Genomic DNA, 21440 nt, shown 5'->3' with positions numbered 1-21440 from the left:
GAGCAGTGTCCGGCCTAGAGCCGGACTTGGAGCCCTGGGGGATTTTAGCCCCTTTACTCCTGGAGTCCGGGAGGTCGCCTTGCGGCGCCTCCAGGACCACCTCCTCCTGGCTTGGAACCTGTTGGGACAACACTTCGGCGTCGTCCGTAGGGCGGGGGGAGTTAGCCGTCGGAAGCGAATTCACATCCAACGAGTCCAGTGAACCGCTCGACGATGCGTCGAGCCGGTCTTTGGGTGGGCTGCATAAACATATTCGACATAAGGGAAAGCTGTGCAATAAAGGAATACTATGAATTACTCTGGTATCCAGATACTTACGATTTCGCCAGGGGCTTGGCCCTGAGCGACCACTCCTCTCCGCCGTCATCGGTGTTGGTGGAGTAGTCCGGAGGAAGGGTTTTCCCCTTCTTGGACCCTTCGGCCTCCCTAGTGAGGGCGGCCTTCCATTTCTTCTCTCCCCCCGCTGGAGGGGGAGAGCTCTCTTCTTCCTCCTCCTCGTCTTCACGGGAGGAATGCGCCTTGGAGTCGTCGGATGATGAACCCGACACCTCCTGGCGCCGGGCACTTTTTTGAGTCCCCGTGGCCTTCTTCATGGCCTTCTCCGGCACCACATAGGGTGCCGGAACCAGCAGCTTCACCAAGCGGGCATCGGCTGGGTCTTCGGGCAAAGGAGCCGGACAGTCGATCTGTCCGGACTTCGCCTGCCAATCCTATCAAAGGTAAGGGAGCTTAGATCCCGCATAGAGTTAAACTATGAAAAACTAATACCCTGTAAAAGGTACAAACAACTTACCGCGCTAGCGTGACGCTGCGCGCTGAATCCGTGATCCTCGGTAGCGGATGCGGGGGCCTCGGCGCCCTTGAAAAGCACCTTCCAGGCATCTTCGTACGTCGTGTCGAAGAGCCTGCTCAGAGTTTGGTGCTGCGCCAGGTTGAACTCCCACAGATTGAAGGCCGGTTGTTGACACGGGAGGATCCGGCGGATGAGCATAACCTGTACTACGTTGACAAGCTTGAGCTGCTTGTTCACCAGGGTTTGGATGCATGTTTGCAGTCCAGTCACCTCTCCTTTGCTGCCCCAGGACAGGCCCATCTCTTTCCAGGACGTGAGCCGCGTTGGGGGTCCGGACCGGAACTCGGGGGCTGCGACCCACTCAGGGTCGCGCGGCTCGGTGATGTAAAACCACCCCGATTGCCACCCCTTCAGGGTCTCCACAAAGCAGCCCTCGAGCCATAAGACGTTGGGCATCTTGCCCACCATGGTGCCTCCGCACTCCGCCTGGTTGCCGCGCACCACCTTCGGCTTGACATTGAAAGTCTTGATCCATAGGCCGAAATGGGGGCGGATGCGGAGGAAAGCCTCGCACACGACGATAAACGCCGAGATGTTGAGGATGAAGTTCGGGGCGAGATCATGGAAATCCAGGCCGTAGTAGAACATGAGTCCCCGGACGAATGGGTGGATAGGAAAGCCCAGTCCGCGGAGGAAGTGGGGAAGGAACACTACCCTCTCATGGGGCCTTGGGGTGGGGAGGAGCTGCCCCTCTTCGGGAAGCCGGTACGCGATGTCGTTAGACAAGTATCCGACCTTCCTTAGTTTTTTGATGTGTCCCTCCGTGACGGAGGAGACCATCCACTTGCCTCCCGCTCCGGATATGGCTGGAGAAGGTTGAGGTGGGGAGTGCGGACTTGGGCGCTGGAGCTCGAGTGCGCGAAAATGGATAGGCAAAGGAGGAAGAAGGCGTAGGTGAAAAGGTGGACCCTTATCCCCTTATATGGGTGGACGCAACTACGTGTCCCCACCAGCCTGGTAAAACTCGCTTATCTCCAAGCGCCATAATCAATGGCGCAGTTGGGTTACCCATGCCCGTATTGATGAGAATCCCAGAATAAGGGGACACGATCTCTGCTTTGACGAGACGTGCCAAAGAAACCGCCTCGCATGACACGTTGAGGTGGGACAATAAATAAAGGCTTGGCCGATGTCACACTACGGAATACGTCAGCAGATTAGATTTGTGTAAATATTATTCTCTCTATGGCAATATGCGGAAACTTATTTTGCAGAGCTGGACACTATCTTTGTGTTCAAAATCTTCTATGAAGTACTTGGAGGAGGAACCCGCCTTGCAATGCCGAAGACAATCTATGCGCAGGACTCGTCGTCATTGAAGCCTGGTTCAGGGGCTACTGAGGGAGTCCTGGATTAGGGGGTGTCCGGATGGCCGTACTATACCTTCGGCCGGACTCCTGGACTATGAAGATACAAGATTGAAGACTTCGTCCCGTGTCCGGAAGGGACTTTCCTTGGCGTGGAAGGCAAGCTTGGCGATACGGATATGTAGATCTCCTACCATTGTAACCGACTTTGTGTAACCCTAACCCTCTCCGGTGTCTATATAAACCGGAGGGTTTTAGTCCGTAGGACAACATATAGAACAACAATCATACCATAGGGTAGCTTCTAGGGTTTAGCCTCTCCGATCTCGTGGTATATCTACTCTTGTACTACCCATATCATCAATATTAATCAAGCAGGACGTAGGGTTTTACCTCCATCAAGAGGGCCCGAACCTGGGTAAAACTTCGTGTCCCTTGCCTCCTGTTACCATCCGTCCTAGACGCACAGTTCGGGACCCCCTACCCGAGATCCGCCGCTTTTGACACCGACAGTCGCCCTCCAACAAGTCCTAGGGTAGCCAAAACTTCAATCAACAACGTAGTGCGATGGGGGGAAGCCATTTTTTGTTGGACTTAGTCCGTAAAAATTGGGGAAAACTATATATATCCACGAAATGCTAAGGAGAATGCATCATGGATCCGAAAGCCCACAGTAAAGTTTCCCCAATGAAAATCCAAAAGAGGCAAAGTTTTAAGAAAAATATTTCTTGAGGAACCTTCCGTTGATTGAGGGCATAGGTCGGACTCCCTGGGAATCGATGAGCTGGTATGCTCCCCCGTCATAGACTTGCTCGATGACGTATAGCCCTTCCCACTTTTGCTCGAACTTGCCCTTCGTCTTGTGCGTCACGACGATGGATCGCCTGAGCACAAGGACCAACTCACCTTTTCGGAAGACGCGTTGCTTGACGAGCTTGTCGTAAGCTCTCACCATATTCTGGCGGTAAAGCTCCAGGTTCTGTAGGGCATTAAGTCACCCCTCTTCGAGGGCGTCGAGCTCCTGAAACCGCAGTTGTACCTGTTCATCTTGGGTGATCTCATCTTGGATAGCCACCCTCAAAGAGGGTAGCTGGACCTCCAGTGGTAGGACCGCCTCACTCCCGTAAACGAGAGAAAATGGAGTCACCTGTGTTGGGGTACAGACTGTGACATGGTACACCCATAAGGACTCGAAGGGACGGTCATGCCAGTCTCTCTGATTCCTTGTCACCGTCTTCTTCAGTATCTTGCCGAGCGTCTTGTTGAAAGCCTCGATCCCACCGTTAGCTTGAGAATAGTAGCCGGTGGAGTAGTTGCACTTGATCTTGTACTTCTCTGTGAACCTGTACATCTTGTTGGACTTGAAGGCCTTGCCATTGTCGGAGGTGATCCGATGAGGTATCCCAAAGCGATATATGATGTTTCGCTCTAGGAAGTTGATGACGTTGTCACTCTTCACCTCCCGTAACGGAACAGCTTCCGCCCACTTCGAGAAGTAGTCCGTTGCGGCAAGGATGAAGCGATGCCCCCTAGAAGATGGAGGGTCGATAGGGCCGATGAAGTCGATTCCCCAGGCATCGAATGGCCAAGAGGGAATGGTAGGGTGAAGAGGGACCGGTGGCCTATGCTTGAAATCACCATGAACTTGACAATTGTGGCATGATCTAGCCACCCGAAGGCAGTCTGCCATAATGCCGGGCTAGTAGTATCCTGCTAGACATATACTATGATACATCTTGGCCCCTCCTTGGTGCCCGCCGTAGACTCCACGATGCATCTCCTGTAGGATCTTGTCGGCTTCACTTCGGTTAACGCATCGAAGTAGGACCTCCTTCCCATGCGAACGCCTGTATAGGACACCTGCTTCAAAAAGGTAGAAGGGGAGTCGTCGTTGTAGTTGGCGCCTCATGACAGGGTCGTCGGGGAGGCTCCCATACTTGAAGTAGTTGAGGAATGGTTGCAGCCACTCGCCCTCCTCTACGGCATTTGTCATGAGGGTATTCACTTCGTACTCCACCAGGATGAGCTCCAAAACAGCCGGGAGTAGCCACCTTTCTTCCACGTTCACCTGCATTGTTTTATTATCCGGAAGCACCAACGCTGTTGCTAATTTCGCTAATGCATCAGCAGGTGCATTCCTACTTCGCGGGACATGAAGCACTTCAACATGTTGAAATTTTCCCATTAGATTCCGGGCCGCGGCATAGTACGACACTAGTTCAGGCTTGCGAACTTCATAGATGTCGTTGACTTGACGGATGATGAGTTGAGAGTCTCCATAAGCTCGCAAGGAATGAACCTCCATGGAGAGCGCCAAGAGGAGGCCGAAGATGAGCGCCTCGTACACTGCTTCGTTGTTGGAGCATTCTTCTTTGAGGAGGGAGAATGAGTGATACATCACCCCTCCTTGTGGCATCTTGAACACCAAACCTGCACCGGCTCTTTGCCTTGGGGTACCATTGCGGTCAGCATCCATGCGGGAGGCACCATCAAAGTAGATCTCCCACGGCGTGTCAAGGTTCACGTTGAATACTTCCTCGTCAGGAAGGTCTGTGACAAGAGGGGAGTCATATGGAACTGGGTGCGCTGCGAGAAACTCCGCCAAGGCTTGACCCTTGATTGCTTTTTGAAGCACAAAGGTGATGTCAAAGTCCATCATGATAAGTGCCCATTTTCCAAGTCGCCCCATGAGCGCGGGCTGACTTAAAACGTACCTCACGGGGCCCGCCCTCGCGACAAGCTGGACTTCATGCTTCAACGTGTAGTGCCTGAGCTTCTTGAAAGCAAAGATTAGGGCCAAGCACAACTTCTCTATAGAAGAGTAGTTTCGCTCAACCCCCACCATGGTGCGGCTCAAGTAATAACACGCCACCTCCTTCCCCTCGTCATTGTTTTGAGCGAACAAAGCGCCTATCAAAGTAGGCTACGCTGCAATGTATAGAATGAGTGGGCGCCCCTTCACGGGAGCTGCCAAGACAGGTGGATTAAGGAGGTACCTTTTGATCTCATCAAACCCGCGTTGGCATCCTTCATCCCACACGAACGGAGATCCTTTCTTCATGAGGCTCGAGAAGGGCTGGATGCGTCTGGAGAGGTTGGAGATGAAGCGCCTGATGTACTCAAGCTTCCCTTGCAATGACCTCAACTCTTTGACATCTTGAGGCGGCGGCATGTCGAGGATGGCCTTGATCTTCTTAGGCTCGATTGCTATGCCTCAGTGACGAACAACAAAGCCGAGGAAGAGGCCCGACTGAACAACAAAGGCACACTTCATTGGGTTCATCTTGAGTTGATGTTGACGTAGCTGCTCGAAGACAACTCAAAGATCCTCCTGATGATGCTTGCGATCCTTGGTTTTGACTACCATGTCATCAACATAGAATTCCACCGAATGGTGGATTAAATCCCCAAGAACACATGTCATGGCGCGCTGGTAAGTTGCACCAGCATTCTTTAGTCCGAATGGCATGACGGTGTAGTAGAAATTTCCCTTCGGGGTCCTAAAAGCGGTGTCGATGGCATCAGCGGGATCCATCTTGATCTGGCTGTAGCCTGATGAACCGTCCATGAAGGAAAGTGCGCCATGGCCTGTGGTGGAGTCAATGATGATCTCTGGGATTGGTAGAGGAAAGTCATCCTTTGGGAAAGCCCGATTCAGGTCGCGGAAGTCCTGACAGATTCATATCTACCCATTCTTCTTCTCCACCGGGACAATATTGGCGAGCCACCATGGATACTTCGTCTCCTTGATGAAACCTGCAGCGATTAACTTGTCGACCTCTGCGATGACATCGTCTTCAAGTTCTGGACGTAACCGCCGTGATTGCTTCTTGATGGGACGGACTCGTGGGTCAATTGCCAACTTGTGCGTGGCGACACGAGGGTCCAAACCCGGCATCTCCTTGTAACTCCAGGCGAAGCAGTCTCGGTAATCCATCAAGAAGCTTCGGTAGTCCTCCCGCTCCTCTTCCGTCAGCGTGGCACTAAAAAAAGTGGGGCGTGGGTCGTCCTCTGTTCCAAGGTTGACTTGGACGAGATCATCGATGGTTGGCTGGCCTCCGTCTTCTAACTCCTGTGGTGCTGATATGGAGCTAAGTTCCTCGACGTCACTTGGCTCGCCATTGGCAGAGTGTTGTTGATGAGGAACGACGGACAAAGTGTCGGACTCATCGCTTGATGAGACGGACATGGCGTGGCAGTTGACTCGTGTTCCGACACCGAGCTCCTCCTCTTCATTGGCAGGGACGTCATAGGTACAGCATTCCATCGCATGGTGTATCGGCTCGCCAAGGACGCATGCCATGGCATGTTGGCATGTTGCACCTGCATTCTTCAATCCAAAAGGCATGCCAGCGTTGTAGAAGTCTCCTTCCGACATCGATCGCCCTTTATCTTCTGGTTCTCGTGGTGCTGGCGTGGAGCTGAGCTTCCCCTCATCGCTAGGGGCGTCGGAGTTGTTGTAGCCAAGCCCAAACTTTGGTTGAGCTTTGCCTTTTTGCTTGATGAGGTCTTCCGCTTGTCTCCACCATTCCTCGCATATGGCGGGTGGTGGAGGCATCCTGTTGTTCCGCCCAAGAGTGATCCTGGCCATCTCCAACAACTGAACCATCTTGGGCTCCGCCTTCATTGTCGATAGTACCTCCTCTGGGTCACTGCAAGTTTGGGGAAATTCAAGTACGAAATCACATTGTTTTACACGCGGGACTTTGTAGAAAATGGTCTGGACTCTAGATCCGGACAAACTAGGGATTTCCCAAACCTGCAATGGGGAAGTCACTAAGACATAGAGCGACGGGGGCTATACGCCTTGAGCTCCCCTTGCAACTTCCTCCACCTCTTTTATTCTTCTTCTATCGGCTATCGGTACGGGTGCAGGCTCTTCCCTCCGGGGGTTGCGTGCCCATAGCATGATGGGTGGTGGTGCATCATTGCCGCCTGTTAGCATCCTGGAGACTTCCTGGGCACCTACAGAGCTTCCAAGTGTTAAACAAATGGGCTCTCGGCGCACCCAAGTTGATGAAGAAGTGGTAGCCTCTTGAGAAACTGTTGCAACCGACCTTAGCGTGATTGGTGTTGACGGCGGGAATCTTGCCTTCAACAGTAATGGGGTTACCGGACCAGGCATAGAAGATCTTGTTCCAGATGAGATCGAAGTAGAGCTCCCTACCTGCAATTGAGAAGAAGGGCTATAGTCGTACCGGACAGATGAAGATGACCTCCTACGGACTTGGCTCTTGTGGCTCCGTGTGGACGAGCCCTTTTCATCAGCAGGCGAGCTCGACATGATGGGGAGCTTCATCTCGGCTACTGGCCCAAAACTTGGTTTGGTCAAGAGATCCACCGAAGGTGTTGTGCGCCCCAACTGCTGGTCGCTGTCTACAATGGGGAAGTAGTACTTTGCATCTGCATGGTGAGACTCCTGCACAGTATAAGGAGATATGTTGCCAATGATGCGCTTTTGTGTGCCACTGGCGTCGAGGAACTTCAGGCATTGATGGAGGGTGGATGGAACGACGTGGTACTTGTGGATCCACGATCTTCCTAGAAGGGCGGAGTAGGAGGTATTCGCCTCGATGACGAAGAACCGCACCTTGAAGCTAAAAGTTGACATCTGGATCTTCAATGTAATGGCACCTAGAATAGGCTTCCCTTGGTTGTCAAAGCCGCAGATCATCACGTTTGTAGCCTCCAAGTCATCCACCGTGAAACCCGCCCGCGTCAAACTCCGAAGAGGGAGAATGTTCACGGCAGACCCTAGGTCTATGAGGATCCTACGAAGATGTGCAACACCAATATTACCTTCCACATACAATGGCCGGTTGTGGTCACCATCATCTATGAGCTTATCCTCCTCGTCAAACGTGATCTCGTTCATGAACAAGGGGCTAGAGCAAAGACAGTGTTTCGCCATGGAAACCTCATAGAGTTCTGGGGCTTGGAGCGCCTTGATAAGGGCTCCGCGAAGGTCAGTCACCATCATGAGTGCATCATGTACACTCAAAAGTGGAGGGATCCGCTTGAGGTGGGCGATGATGTTGTAGTCGACGTCACGTGCCTTCATCTGCTCTTGGCCTTGGTGTTCAGATTCCTCCACCTGCAAAGGCGTCTCCTTTGGGGTGGTTGGCTTTTGCACCCTTGTAGGCTTGATCTTTAGTGGTTCAGGTAGGACTTTGCCCCCACGCATGTTCATGTTCACCTCTTCCAATGGTACTTCTTTTGTCGCCTCTTCGGCGTGGAGGACCGCCTGCTCTTCAGGAGTAAACACGTCTTCAGAAGGGGTGTCACTGTAGTCATGGATGACGTTGCAACTCTCTATGCTTGGTGATTGGGATGAGCTGGCTCCTTCTTGAACTCGCTCCCCCTCCTTTGCCGGTACTTGCCCCCAGCCGGGTGGCAAGAACTACGCCAAGGTTGGTAGCACACGTCCCCGTCGAGGAAAAGGCTCGTCTCCCTATGACATAGGGACAAATCTTGGCGGAGGCCGGCGTTGACTTGGATCGAACCGCCTTAGAATTCTTGGGGGAGCACGTTCTGGCAAAACTAGGCGAAGATGTCGAGGTGGCAGCCTCCTTGTGTACGGCCTTCAGTGCACCGTCCTCCAAGGCTCCTCCCCGGGAATGGTTGGGGTCACGTGCGGCCGAAAGGGAGATGCCTGTGTCTTGGAGAGGATGAGGTTGGATAGCTGGTCTTCAACTTGGGCTAGTGGCACCCATGTTTCTTCGAACTCCGTGTCTTCACTTGGCGGAGATGGTAACTTCATGCTCACCATGTTTACTGCATGGTAATCTGGGTTGATAGCTTCTGGGTCGAGGTTGATCCTCCTCTCGTTAATGGCTCTTTGGAGCCATTCTTTGAACGTGAAACAATCTTCAATGACATGTCCCACATACCTGTGATATGGGAAAAATAAAGGATTATATGTCATCCTTCCCTGATCGGGCCTCCGAGGCTCTGGTAAGCTCAAGGCTCGATGCTCCATCAACTGATCGAACATGTCCTTGACGAGCTCTCGACGGAAGATGTACTGCTTCTTGAGGAGTTCCTGCATCGACGGGTGTTGCCTCCCTCCGGCCTGTTCCCCCCTTGCACCCAGGACGGGCACATGGCCTTGCGGTGCAAAAGAGAAGACCTTGGTGGTGTTTGTTTCGGCTAGTGCCTTCGTCCTGCTACCGTTGTTGATTTTCTTACGTCAAGGCGAAGCGCTTAGCGGGATCAAATGCGCTGGCATTCTTATAGAGCTCCATTATCTGCGGTGATTTCTCAAACTCAAGCTTCGTGGCTGCTACCGCCGTGCCGAGGGCACTAAAAGTTCTAGGCTCATGCCGAGAGACTTCAAGTGACCAATGTTGCTGCATCCCGTGGATGCACATCTCAATGGCATCCTCGAGGTGCATCTCCCTAGCGAGACGCACATAACTGTTGCGGAAGCGAATGATGTAGTCATCAATGGACTCATCTCGTCGTTGTCGGACTTGCGCCAGCTCGACAACGGAGAAGTCCTTCTTCATGGCGACGAAGTGCTTCTTGAAAACCTCCTTCATGGCCGCCCAACTCCCAATGGACCCAACCGGTAAACGGCTATACCAATGGAAGGCGAGCCCGGTTAACGACCCTAAAAATTGGCGAAGGAGAAGTGACGGATTGTTTGCTGTGTCACCGCATGCCGCCTCGAAGTACGCTAGGTGCTACCTTGCATCACCGGTTCCATCAAATTGACGGAACTTTGGTGGGTGCCACCCTGCGGGATACGCCATCATGTCATGCCATGCCTCGTAAGGCTTCTCCAGCTCACTCTCGGAGGTGCGAGGGGCTTGATCTATTGCCATTTGCTTCAACTTCTTGTCCACCATATCCCTGACCATGTCGTGGTAGTCCTTCAGCATAACCGCGCGTGGTACTGCGTTGGTAGAACCAGCAGGGCTAACCCAAGGCTGAGCTTGTGCGTGGGTGTCGGTGTCAAAACCGGCGGATCTCGGGTAGGGGGTCCCGAACTGTGCGTCTAGGCTGGATGGTAACAGGAGGCAAGGGACACGAAGTTTTACCCAGGTTCGGGCCCTCTTGATGGAGGTAAAACCCTACGTCCTGCTTGATTAATATTGATGATATGGGTAGTACAAGAGTAGATCTACCATGAGATCGGAGAGGCTAAACCCTAGAAGCTAGCCTATGGTATGATTGTTGTTGTGTATGTTGTATCAACTAGCCTGGCCCTGGTTTATATAATGCACCAGAGGCCTAGGTTAACAAGAGTCCTAGCCGAATACGCCGGTGGGGAGAAGTCCTTGTCTTGATCGCCAAGTCTTTATGGAATCTTCCTTGTATGCGGCAGCTGTCCGAACTGGCCCATGAGTATACGACCATGGGGGGGCTCGGCCCAATCTAATAGATCGGGAGACGACATGGTGAGTACCCCCTAGTCCAGGACACCGTCAGTAGCCCCCTGAACCGGTCTTCAAGTTAGGGATGCTCCTCGATTCTTCCGAACTGTTCTTCATCTTCGGTCGTCGGTCTTGAAAACTGGTTCAACAAATCTTCTTTATCTTCGATCTTGAGGATCGCCGAAATGCATTCGATGAGTTTACATGTTGGGTATCCGAGGAGCCCCTTTAAGTTTCCGGCCTTTACCAATGCCTTGTTATTTTTATGCCACACCTCGGGCTTGAAGTTTTTCCCGGGCGGCAGCGTACTCTTGCGTCCGAGCTCCAACGCCGGACTGTATTCGAGGTATCTTTTGCAACCGAGCACCAACGCCGGACCGCTTCCCAGCTCTAACGCCGGAATGTATCCGAGCTCCAACGCCGGACTATGTATCCGAGCTCCAACGCCGGACTGTATCCGAGCTCCAACGCCGGACTATATCCGAGGTGTCGTAAATCACCTTGGTTCAAAGAAGTTTGAAGGAGTTTAGCCAAGCTTAATGCCGGAAATGCCCTCTATGGAGCCAGCCACTAGCGCCCGAGCTTTATGCCGGGCTGCTTCCGAGGTTGTGCACCACCCCGAATGTGGGCCGATTTTTGTGAATATTTTTTATTGGTGCAATTTATTCTCTGCCGAGATATATAGCTAGTAGCCCTCAAGGTGTGTATCGGTCTAAAACCTGAGATGCACCTGAAGGATGACGTAAGACCGCTGATCCCAGTAGCCGCTGAGACTCAGGTTGATTTGCAAAATCGGCCTGAGGATCAAGTCCAAGCTCAGCAGAATACTTCGGGACACTAAAAGCGGCGTGCTCAGTCCTCGAGACTCAGGTTGGGTGCGACCGACCAACCTGAGGATCAAAATCTCCTCGGAAACTATATTACACATAAAATTTTCTGCATTGGACAAGCAATGCAGTAGCCCCCGAGACACTGGTCGGGTGGTAACACCAGATCAGGGGATCAATGTGCCCCTTTAATATTTGTAAATAATAAGCCCGACGCCCAGTATCCCCCGAGCCTTAATGCGGGCACGGGTGGCCGAATTAAGGATCAATATCCATAGTAAAATCACAAATTATGTGTAAGGACTCTATGTATCCAAGTACTTTACGTCATTAATGCTCAGATCCGCATTGTACCAAACTTTGTTGACCGACCATCGGCTTCCACCTCCTCAGCCAATAGCCAAGGAGTGTTTGTCCTACTTTATAAATCCTTTATGAGGGCAAAGATTTACAACAAACAAGGCAATCTGGCCATTCGGTTTTATAAACAAAGGTACGCAGAGAGATATGTTATATTACTGTTTAACAGAAGAAATGTCTTCCAAAGAAAATAGTCCCGCTATCGGTTCCTTTCTTTGGGTTGTCATGCTAAGCATGATCATTAAACCTCAGCTCTAATGTAAGAGCAAAATATTGAGGATTTAGTTTGGGAGGCCAATTAATAGCCCCCGGTAGTGTTCGGCGACAGTCGGGGTCAAGCCGTAAACACTTCGGCCAATGTTATGAACGGCCCATCATTTAACATAGTCATCGGATCGCTGACCAGTTTACGCTTATTGTGAAAGTCAGTTTTCGGCTTTCTCCACTGAGGTGCTTAACCATGTGAGCTGGAAGCACAATCGAAGTGGTTCTCCCTTTGCACGCCTAGCCGAACAAAACGGAACGTAGGAAGCAAGTGCAGGAGCTGGGCAACCCAACTATTGACCGAAGACACAATTCGAAACCGATGCATATATAGCAATATCTGAGAATGTTTTTGCCGAATCCCTAAAGGTGTCTGGCGTTGCACTGCGAGACTAATGCTGGAAAAGCACACATAGTTTATAAGTGCCAAAAAGCTTGGAAAACCAAGAAACGTCAGTAAAAACATGACGTCCGAACAATATCAAGTGTTCGGTGCCAATCCGAAAGTTGGTCTTAGAAAAAAGAAGTGCTTCTGTTGTGCTTTAAAATGATACATCCTATCTCAAGACTTCGAGCGGGTCAGCCTACGGCTTCAACCTCCTATCCTGAGGGCGGAGTACTTCTCATCAGGCCAGTTTAGCAAACTAAACTCTAGCGGCTTTGAGAGAGAAATTAGGCTCCCCGGCTAGTGACCGCACACTCGTGTCGAAAAAAGGAGTGATAAATAATAATAATAAAACTTTGCAACGACTAAGAAGAAGAACACTTATTATAAAACGGCTCAAATAAACTTAAGAGCCCCCAAGTGACTTGGGTAGAAGAATGATTGCATGTACCGAAGTACTTATATCATATCTATGTTCAACTGAACTTTAAACGCGTCTTAACCGACCGTCAGCTTCTCCCTCTTCGGTCAAGGACCGAAAAGTGTTATGTACTCCATCGGTCGAGAATATCGACGGTGTTTCCAATAACCAGGCAATCAGGCCATAAGGCTGTAACAGACAAAGCGCGGTCAGGGAACTTATGCTATATTACCGTGAAGTGTAAGAAGCATCTTCGAAGAAAATAGTACCCCCACCGATACCTTTCTTCGGTGCTCATTGTTATTATGAGACTTGTGCAATAGATTTTTTGTACTCATGGGTTCCATTGTGTGCCGACCATCATTGAAAACTATAAGAGCGCTAGCTTTCGGCTTCACCCAGTCTGAGGTCCGGCTCAGGAGACCCGATCGTGACAATCGCAGAGGTGCTCCCTTTACTCCCTAGCCGAACAATCGGGAACGTAGGGGTAAACACAGGAGCGAGGCAACCCAGCTTGCAAATCGCTTAAGTCAATATGGTGCATATTGTGGTGTAATACACGAACAAGGAACGAAGCCGTACAAGTGTAATCATATGCAAGTGGAAAAGCTTCATGAAGGAAGCCCCCAAATGAATTGGGTATTTGAATTTATGTGTCACAAACAAAGTTTGGACAAGGAAATTTTTTACAAGCAATTTTTTTCCAAAAAAGTATAATGCTTGGTCGAACCGAACACAAGTTACAAATTAAAGCTTTGAGCATGAAAGCGACTTAGCTGGTTAATGTGTTCGGTATTGATGACGCGGTCCGAGCTTGATGCGGGGCAAGGTTCCATCCCCCAAGCTGGTCCCGAGGTGGCGGAGCGGAGAGCTCGACACGCCGAAGTGGTGACATAGCACGGTCAATGCAGACCGGCAGAGTGACGCCGAAGTCTCCGGATCATTTTCCTGTGCACAAAAAATAGTGCGGACCGGAGATAATGATAATTAAAAAAAATGTTGCATAATAAATAATTTATGCAAAGTGAGGAATAGAAGAAATATGGCCTGGCGCCGAAGTCAATGTCGATGCAGGGCGTCGGCGTGATGTAATAAAGGCGTTGCATAGCCTGAATTCACAGGTCGGTCCGAGCTTCGGATGCGGCGTTCGCCGGACTATATACGGAAACTGATCGAACCACCACACGACCGTCGTTAATGCGGTCACCATTTGATAGACCTGTGTACATATCATGGACAAAGCAGAGTAATAATTCCTTGGGAAAAATGAACCCAAACAAGCAAAAAATACTGGGATTAATAGCACCTGGTTTATTTGTTGTAGCAATCCGAAGCAAGGTGATTCCCAAAACTGGGACTCGCTCTGCACACCCATTGCCTGATGGGTGATAAAACGACGGCATGACAATGCTGGTAAAGGTTGACTCGCCGAGGCAAAGCCCTCGGCCCAGCTAACGTGACGAAGCTGGTCAGCTAGTGACGCCGAAGTGTCCGGAGTAGGTTGATGAAGAGATGGCGAAGCCCCCGGTCCAGACGAGATGTCGAAGTCTCATCGTCAGCCGATGAGTCGAAGTAGGTCGGCGTGATGGACACTAGCTTGAAGAAGCAATAGTGCGGCCCTGTCGATGCAGGTCGTGACGTGGTCGATGCCGGCTTGATGAAGCGACCGTGCGGCGATGCCGGTATGCCCGCTCCGTGTAATCCATGGGGCGGCGATGTTGATGATGATTTATCCTTCGCGATGCCGGACTCTTGTTCGGCTTGCCGAGATGATGATCCGAAGAAGTTGAGCTCGGCTAAAGTGACGACGTGTCTAGCGCAGGTCGGCAGCCGTGGAGTAATATTGCCAGACTGGTTTGACACCAACATGATGTTGAAGATCATATTCAAAAGATCTTAAAGTTAGTGGGATGTGTTCGGGAACAAAACACAATACCCCATACAAAACTTCCTTCAAAAGGGATGTCCGAAATCCCGTTCATAAAAAAGATGAACTCGGGTCGGATTCGTTTTCGCGCAGAAAACAGATCCGAAAAGTGATGCACTAATCGGAAGGTTCCCGGAGTTTGGACGGTCGGATCGAGCTGCAATTTTGAGAGGTGGCAGATATAGGAATTCCGCACCTGATCAACGGTTGGATCTTCCAAAGGACGTCCGAGATAGAATCTGGACACCACGCCCTAAACTCATCCAAATTCCCATCCAGATTTGACAGGGCTCCGGTATATCGTGGATTGCCAGAGATTCCTCCATCGGAACTCGATGAAATTTTCCAGGGTTATTATAGACTCAATTCCGCACAAGTCCACCAAAGCGATCGTCAAAGCGATACTCGAGGAGGTGGTGGCGGCAGATACGAGTTCGCTGTCCAAAAAAACAGCACGGTCGCTTGAGGGCAATGTTGACGTTGAGCCCTGAGCTCCATAGATGATTCCTCCGTGATCTTGATAGAGATCGGAGTTGATGTTTGATGAAGGCCCTCGTCCGAACATGGTGATCCGAACACGGGGCGCAATTCTTGGTCGAACCAAGGTGACCAGTCGAACTGGTGACGAAGACGCCGAAGTCGCAGTTGATCTGCAGGCGAGCCATCGATCCTTTTGTCGATCACATAGCGGAACTCTCAATGAAAGCATCAATGTCGGTGTCAAAACCGGCGGATCTCGTGTAGGGGGTCCCGAACTGTGTGTCTAGACCGGATGGTAACAGGAGGCAAGAGACACGAAGTTTTACCCAGGTTCGGGCCCTCTTGATGGAGGTAAAACCCTACGTCCTGCTTGATTAATATTGATGATATGGGTAGTACAAGAGTATATCTACCACGAGATCGGAGAGGCTAAACCCTAGAAGCTAGCCTATGGTATGATTGTTGTTCTGTATGTTGTATCGACTAGCCTGGCCCTGGTTTATATAATGCACTAGAAGCCTAGGTTAACAAGAGTCCTAGCCGAATACGCCGGTGGGGAGAAGTCCTTGTCTTGATCGCCAAGTCTTTGTGGAATCTTCGTTGTATGCGGCAGCTGTCCGAACTGCCCCATGAGTATACGGCCATGGGGGGCCTCGGCCCAATCTAATAGATCGGGAGACGACGTGGTGAGTACCCCCTAGTCCAGGACACCGTCAGTGGGGGTCGTGTTGAGGCACATCATTTGAGGGCACCCTAGCAGGAGGGCCCACCTGAAGTTCCTCCTCTTGCGGATCCACCACTCGCTGCAGCACGCCTTGTGGAGGAACGCCTTGGTTTCTCCTCATAAGCTCAATGAACTGGTCAAGATTTGACGCCAACTGGTCAATCGTCTGGCATTGGCTTCTGACCTCTTCTTCTAGAGAAACTTCTTGTGGTGCTACTTTGTTTACAGCACTTGGGCCATGGGTGCCACCAACGGGTGGCTTGGCAGCAGGATCTTGATCCACAAGGCTATCACCATGATTCACCATGCGAACGGGCGTGGTATCCAGGTCTTCATCACCGCTCTTGTAATCTGACAAAACCGATGAAGCTAGTTCATGGTAACGAGGGGAGTGTGGACGACTCTCCAATGATGGCGAGGAAGATGAGTCGGAGAAGCCTTCTTCATCATCAAGTTTGTCTTGGTGTTCTCCATCTCCGGGAAACCCTTCCGTCACGCCTTGACGGGTGATGGATTTTAATCTTGTATTGGCCCCTGGCCGATTTGCAACTTGTTGTCGTCCTTCAAGGTCTTGAGGAAGCCTTGATGTAATGTCGGTGTAGTGTCACTTGTATATATCTTCATTTTGTGAAGTGCTCCCTCCACCTAATGAGCCTTTTCCTATTGTCACAGGAAGACATGTGGCCCTGGATCTTGCAGCTTCTTGTGATGTCGATGAGCTTGTCTTGGCATGCCCCTCGGCACCCCTGAACCCTGCACGAACATGGCCAAGGCGCGGTAGGAAGGTCCTCTGGAAGTCCGCCTTTGGGTTCGGCATGATCTCTTCTTCAGAAGGATAATCGAACTCCTCGGTGATGGCAGGAGGTCGCCATCCATTACTGGACCCTTCGCTTGGCTGCACTCCAAGAGTACCGCACAAGGCAAGGTTCTTCTCGGTTAATCCCTTCGCTTTTTTAGCCTCCTGCTGAGCTTGAGCTTCTCTATCTTGGTCCATCTTTTTAGAGGGAATAGGGGGAAACTCTGTGGTAAGTACTGTGTCTTGTGGGAGGGCAGTGTTGGCTGCACCTTCGAAAGCTACTTCATGGTTGGAGGAGAATGTAAGCTTGGCTTCTTCAACGCCTTCCATCGGTGTGGCCGTCGACGCTAGCATCTTCTGATTCTCTAGTGGGGGTGTTGGTGCAGTCGCCTTCACCTATTCATCATTCTTCTGGGGAAGGGATGAAGAAATAACCGCCTTGCTCCCTTGCTCAGTGCTTCTCGTGGACGTCTTGCGTGGTTTTGGCACCAACCGGCTGAGCAGGTAGCTATACCGCTCATGCCGCTCCAAGTCGGGGGAGATGCGAAATTTGATCCTGTCATTTTCTTGAACGACCCCACCATCGGGTCGTAAACATACCTGAGTGTGTCGAAGGACTAAGTCCTCAAGTTCTCTATAAAGAACATGGCGGTTTCTCCGACGCCTCTCGCGCTTGCGCTGATTCTCCATTGGAAAGATACCATCCCTTTGCACCGGTGGCGTGTGTAGGAGTGTTGGTGCATGGCACCTCGTGGATGATGATGTCCTGTCTACCATCGCCTGCAGCTGTGGCCGATCTCCCCGCCTAGGAGGTGATGAAGGTCGTGGTGGAAGTGTCGGTCACAAAGGTCCCGTGGTTGCCACTGTTGAGTGGGCCGAGGGTCCCTCTCATCGTCTTGATGTCCCCTCCTGGGAGGTGACGAAGGTCATGGTGGAAGTGTCTGTCGCAAAGGTTCCCGTGGTTGCCACTGCTGAGTGGGCCGGGGGTCCCTCTCATCGTCTTGTCTTGACCATCGGTTCCAACGTGGAGGCATGTTGGGATATCTCCGTTATGGGAAGTGTCGAGTCGGTGAAGGTTGTCGCCGAGGTGCCAAAGTCTGGCGCTCATGTTGAGGACGATGGCTTGGGGCTTGACGCCTCATCCTTCCTGTAGCTTGAGTCGACGATGCACTTGGCGCCGCTGGGTCCTGGAGCCTCCTCTGGATATTGTTCATCTGCTCCTGGAGTTGGCGAAATTCTCGCCGTAGGTCGTCCTCCCAGGGCGCGGGTGCTTCGTGCTGAAGGGCGGAAAACCTATTGCTGTTGGGGAGAGACCTTTCGTCGACCGCCGAGTTGTGGAGACACGGTGCCCATGCACCCCTTCGTGTGTCGCCAATTTTGAGGGAGACAGTAGGGCCTGGTAGAACGGGCTCTTTGCGTGAGCGCCGCTTCTAGAACTCACTTCATGATGGCACATCTCACCAGCTCCTTGACCTTGCATGGCTCATATGCCCAATCATCAGCGAACAAGTCATGCGGAGGGGTTAAGGTGCTTCGGTAAGTGAACACCTTATGATCTAGGTCCATGGCGCCGAGGGACCAATCCTCCTCTGGTACCGTGCTTTGAGCGATGCGGGAAGCTATCTGTTGGTGGAGTAATTGTACCTTGCGGTACTTCCTCCTGTAGTTGCATAGGGGATGAGGGCTATCCGACAAACGAGCGTTGGCCATGAGCCTACACAGGTTATGGGACATGGCCTCCAAACCCTCGAGAAGCTCTACCTCGAAGCGCCGCGGAGTTGGTTTCAATGGCTCCGAGTGTGTAGTCATGGTAGGGGTGTGGAGGGACGCCGCACTAGCCCGCCTGTTGGCGGCTGTGGTTCGGAGGCGTTGAGCTGCCTCCACATCTCCTTTCGTATCCGCCCTTGTCGACTCCTTCAACAGGGCACGCGCCTCAAGCATTAGCTCACGACGCTCCTTCTTCATCTTCGCAGCCTCCCGCCTTAGCGCCTTCTTCGACTGCACAGTTTGAAACTACGCAGGATCCTGGGCTTGATGGATGTAGACCTTCTCGCCGAGCTCGATGACGACCATGGGCGGCATTGATCCAAACTGGATCATCACCAGCTCCGAGTTGCTATCACGGGAGAGTCCGCCTGCATGAAAGGGATCTTGATGAGCGGAAATCCTCGCTTACACCTTGTCATGCAGCATGTTGTGCAGGTTGGGAGACGAGCGAAGACGATTCAGGCGACCACAACGAAGCGAAGATGGGAGGAGAACCAGGTCCCACCGGGCGTGCCAATTTGTTTGACACGAGAAAAATCTTATATGCACTCCGGATGAAGGGAAGAGAAGGAGTGTGGATTTCTCTCATGCGCCGGGGAAAAATAAAAACAATGCGGGCGTGCCAGTGTACCGTAGTACACAAAGAAAAGTGATACGGGAAACAAGTATTTCATTTATCTCTTTGGATGAACAAAATTACAAGATCCCATAAAAAATGGTTGCGCTCCATGGCCTACTAGCGCGCCTGCCTCACTATGGCGATGTGCGGTCTCCTGGGTTCCTAGGGCCTCGAAAAGCTCCCCGTTAATTACTCCCAAGGGTTGCTCCGCGCGATACCTCCGATTAAGCCATGTGGTCGTCTTTGTCGTCTTCGCTTTGCGTTCTTCATGCATGATGATGATGGTGTGTGTGTGTGTGATGTGGGCAGCAGCAAAGCCCGTGTCCTCGTCGGTACACATGCCGCTCAAAACATGACTTTGTGCTGGCCACATTCTCCCTCGCCGTCGCGCCTCGTCGGTCTTGACAACGTTGATGTAGTCGGTGTTGAAGTTGCATGGATCCTGCTCAGCTCGGACTTCTTGATGATGTAGCGGCTTCGTCGGGTATGCAAGGGGTTGCCTCGTGGGAGTATTCTTTTGTGGAGACCAGTGTCGATGTAAAACCAACGCTCGCTCGTATCGGCAATGCCGATGCGGTTGGCGCCTCGTCTCGGTTGGACGCCGTGTTTACGGCGGTCCTCCAAGACAAGGGCACCGCCTCACGGGGCCATCGGGAGTTAGTGTTGGTGAAGTCACATCGCCTCCTCGCCATCACGCCTCGTCTTCATGGGCTTCGTGTTGCAAATAGCACCATGTAGTGGTAAGGGATGGTGAAGCCACGTCATTGCGTAGCGCCATCTTCTTCGCATCGCGGGCTTCGTGTTGCGGGCAGCACCGAGGGCGTGTGTCATCTTCATAGCTCCGGGTCGCGGGCTCCATCTTGACGAGGTAGACATTGGTGGTGTCCTCCTTGCGAGCTGCACGCCATGATCCTCCATGGTACCAGGTTGATGTTGGCGATGGGCGTCATCTTGGCGAGCTCCGCGCCTCCATCCACCGCAGCACGACAGTGGCATCCTTGCGAGCTCCATGCCTCCGTCCTCCATGGCACCGGTTTGGTGATATTGGCGTTGGTGTCATCTTGGCAAGCTCCGCGCCGCTATCCACCGCGGAACGGCGGCGCCATCGTTGCGAGCCTCCACGTCTTTGTCCTCCATGGCACCGACATGATGAAGAAGAAGACATGTGTCGTCCTAGCGAGCTCCGTCTCGCCTTGCTCCGCGGCACACGGCGGAATCCCTGCGAGCTCCACGCCTCTGGGCTCCAGCTTGACCAAGTAGACGTCGGCGGCATCCCCAACGGGCGCCACGCCTCTGTCCTGTAGCTCCAGCATGACGAAGTGGATGGCCGGCGTCCTTCTTGCGAGCTCCCCGTCACGATCCTTGCGGCACGGAGTTGATGATGTTGACATTGGCATCATCTTGGCGAACTCCATGGCGCCAATGCCAGCGGAACGCGGCGACATCCTCCGAGCTCCGCGCGTCCATCCTCCATGGCGCTTGCTTGATGAAGAAGATGACAGGCGTTGTCCTAGCGAGCTCCGTCCATCCACCGCGGCACGGCGGCAGCATCCTCGCAAGCTCCGCCTCTCCATCCTCCATGGCACCGAATTGACGATGTTGACATTGGCGTCGTCTTCGCGAACTCCGTGGGGCCATGCCGCAGACCGCGGCGGCATCCTCCGAGCTCCGTGCCTCTGTCCTCTATGGCACCGGCTTGATGAAGAAAACGACGGGCGTCATCCTAGCGAGCTTCGTGTCACCATCCTCGCGGAACGCAGTGGCATCCTCTGAGCTCCAGTTTGACGAAGCAGACATCGGCGGTGTTCCTTCAGCTCCGCGCCTCCGTTCTTCACGACGCCAACTTGATGGATGGTCGGCGGACCTGTTACCAAAGGCAAACACTACAAACGAGTCCGACAGGCTCCGCGTCAGCAGCACCATTGACATGCCGTCATCTTTGGTGCCTTGGTGAAGTCCGGGAGTATCCTCATCGTCTTGGTTAGCTTGATGAAGATGATGATAACGCCAACGAAGTGCTTCATGCTCACGAGCTCCACCGTGCCACCACGTGCTGTGCATGCATGAAAAAAATGAAGGATGAAGGAGAGATTAGATGACAACTTTACCGTTCGGGAAAATCAACTTGGTGTTCATGTTGCTGCCGTGGTGCGTGCTTCTTGTACGGATGATCGCCGGCGTTGTTCTTCTTTCCTTCTACTTCTTCTTGCTGCATGAGTTCTGGGATCGTGGTGGCTGGATGTGGTCGATGGATTCTTGGGTTTTTGGTGCGTGCGTGACGGCGGCGACGTGGTGGCTGGATGTGGTGCGTGCGCTGGATGTGGTGGTGCCT

The 21440-nt window shown here is 52.3% G+C and overlaps 1 protein-coding gene across 1 annotated transcript; it reads right to left on the bottom strand.

Moving 5' to 3' along the window:
- Positions 1-3859: 3859 nt before the first annotated feature.
- On the bottom strand, positions 3860-5005 carry LOC147980509 (uncharacterized). The gene has a single exon (XM_087515641.1). It carries the CDS (start codon positions 5003-5005, stop codon positions 3860-3862), a length of 1146 nt encoding a protein of 381 aa, XP_087371767.1.
- Between the last annotated feature and the right edge of the window lie 16435 nt (positions 5006-21440).

This window comes from Triticum urartu, chromosome 3A (assembly GCF_056163025.1).
Source record: "Triticum urartu cultivar PI428250 chromosome 3A, HENAU_Tu73, whole genome shotgun sequence".
Classification (NCBI taxonomy): domain Eukaryota; kingdom Viridiplantae; phylum Streptophyta; class Magnoliopsida; order Poales; family Poaceae; genus Triticum; species Triticum urartu.
The sequence above is the reverse complement of the archived record's forward strand: the minus strand, read 5'-3'. Positions and strand labels throughout refer to the sequence as shown.

What these genes read in the sequence shown, in the direction of transcription:
- LOC147980509 (XM_087515641.1), bottom strand. Translation starts at nt 5,005, where the DNA reads ATGGTGGGGGTTGAGCGAAACTACTCTTCTATAGAGAAGTTGTGCTTG.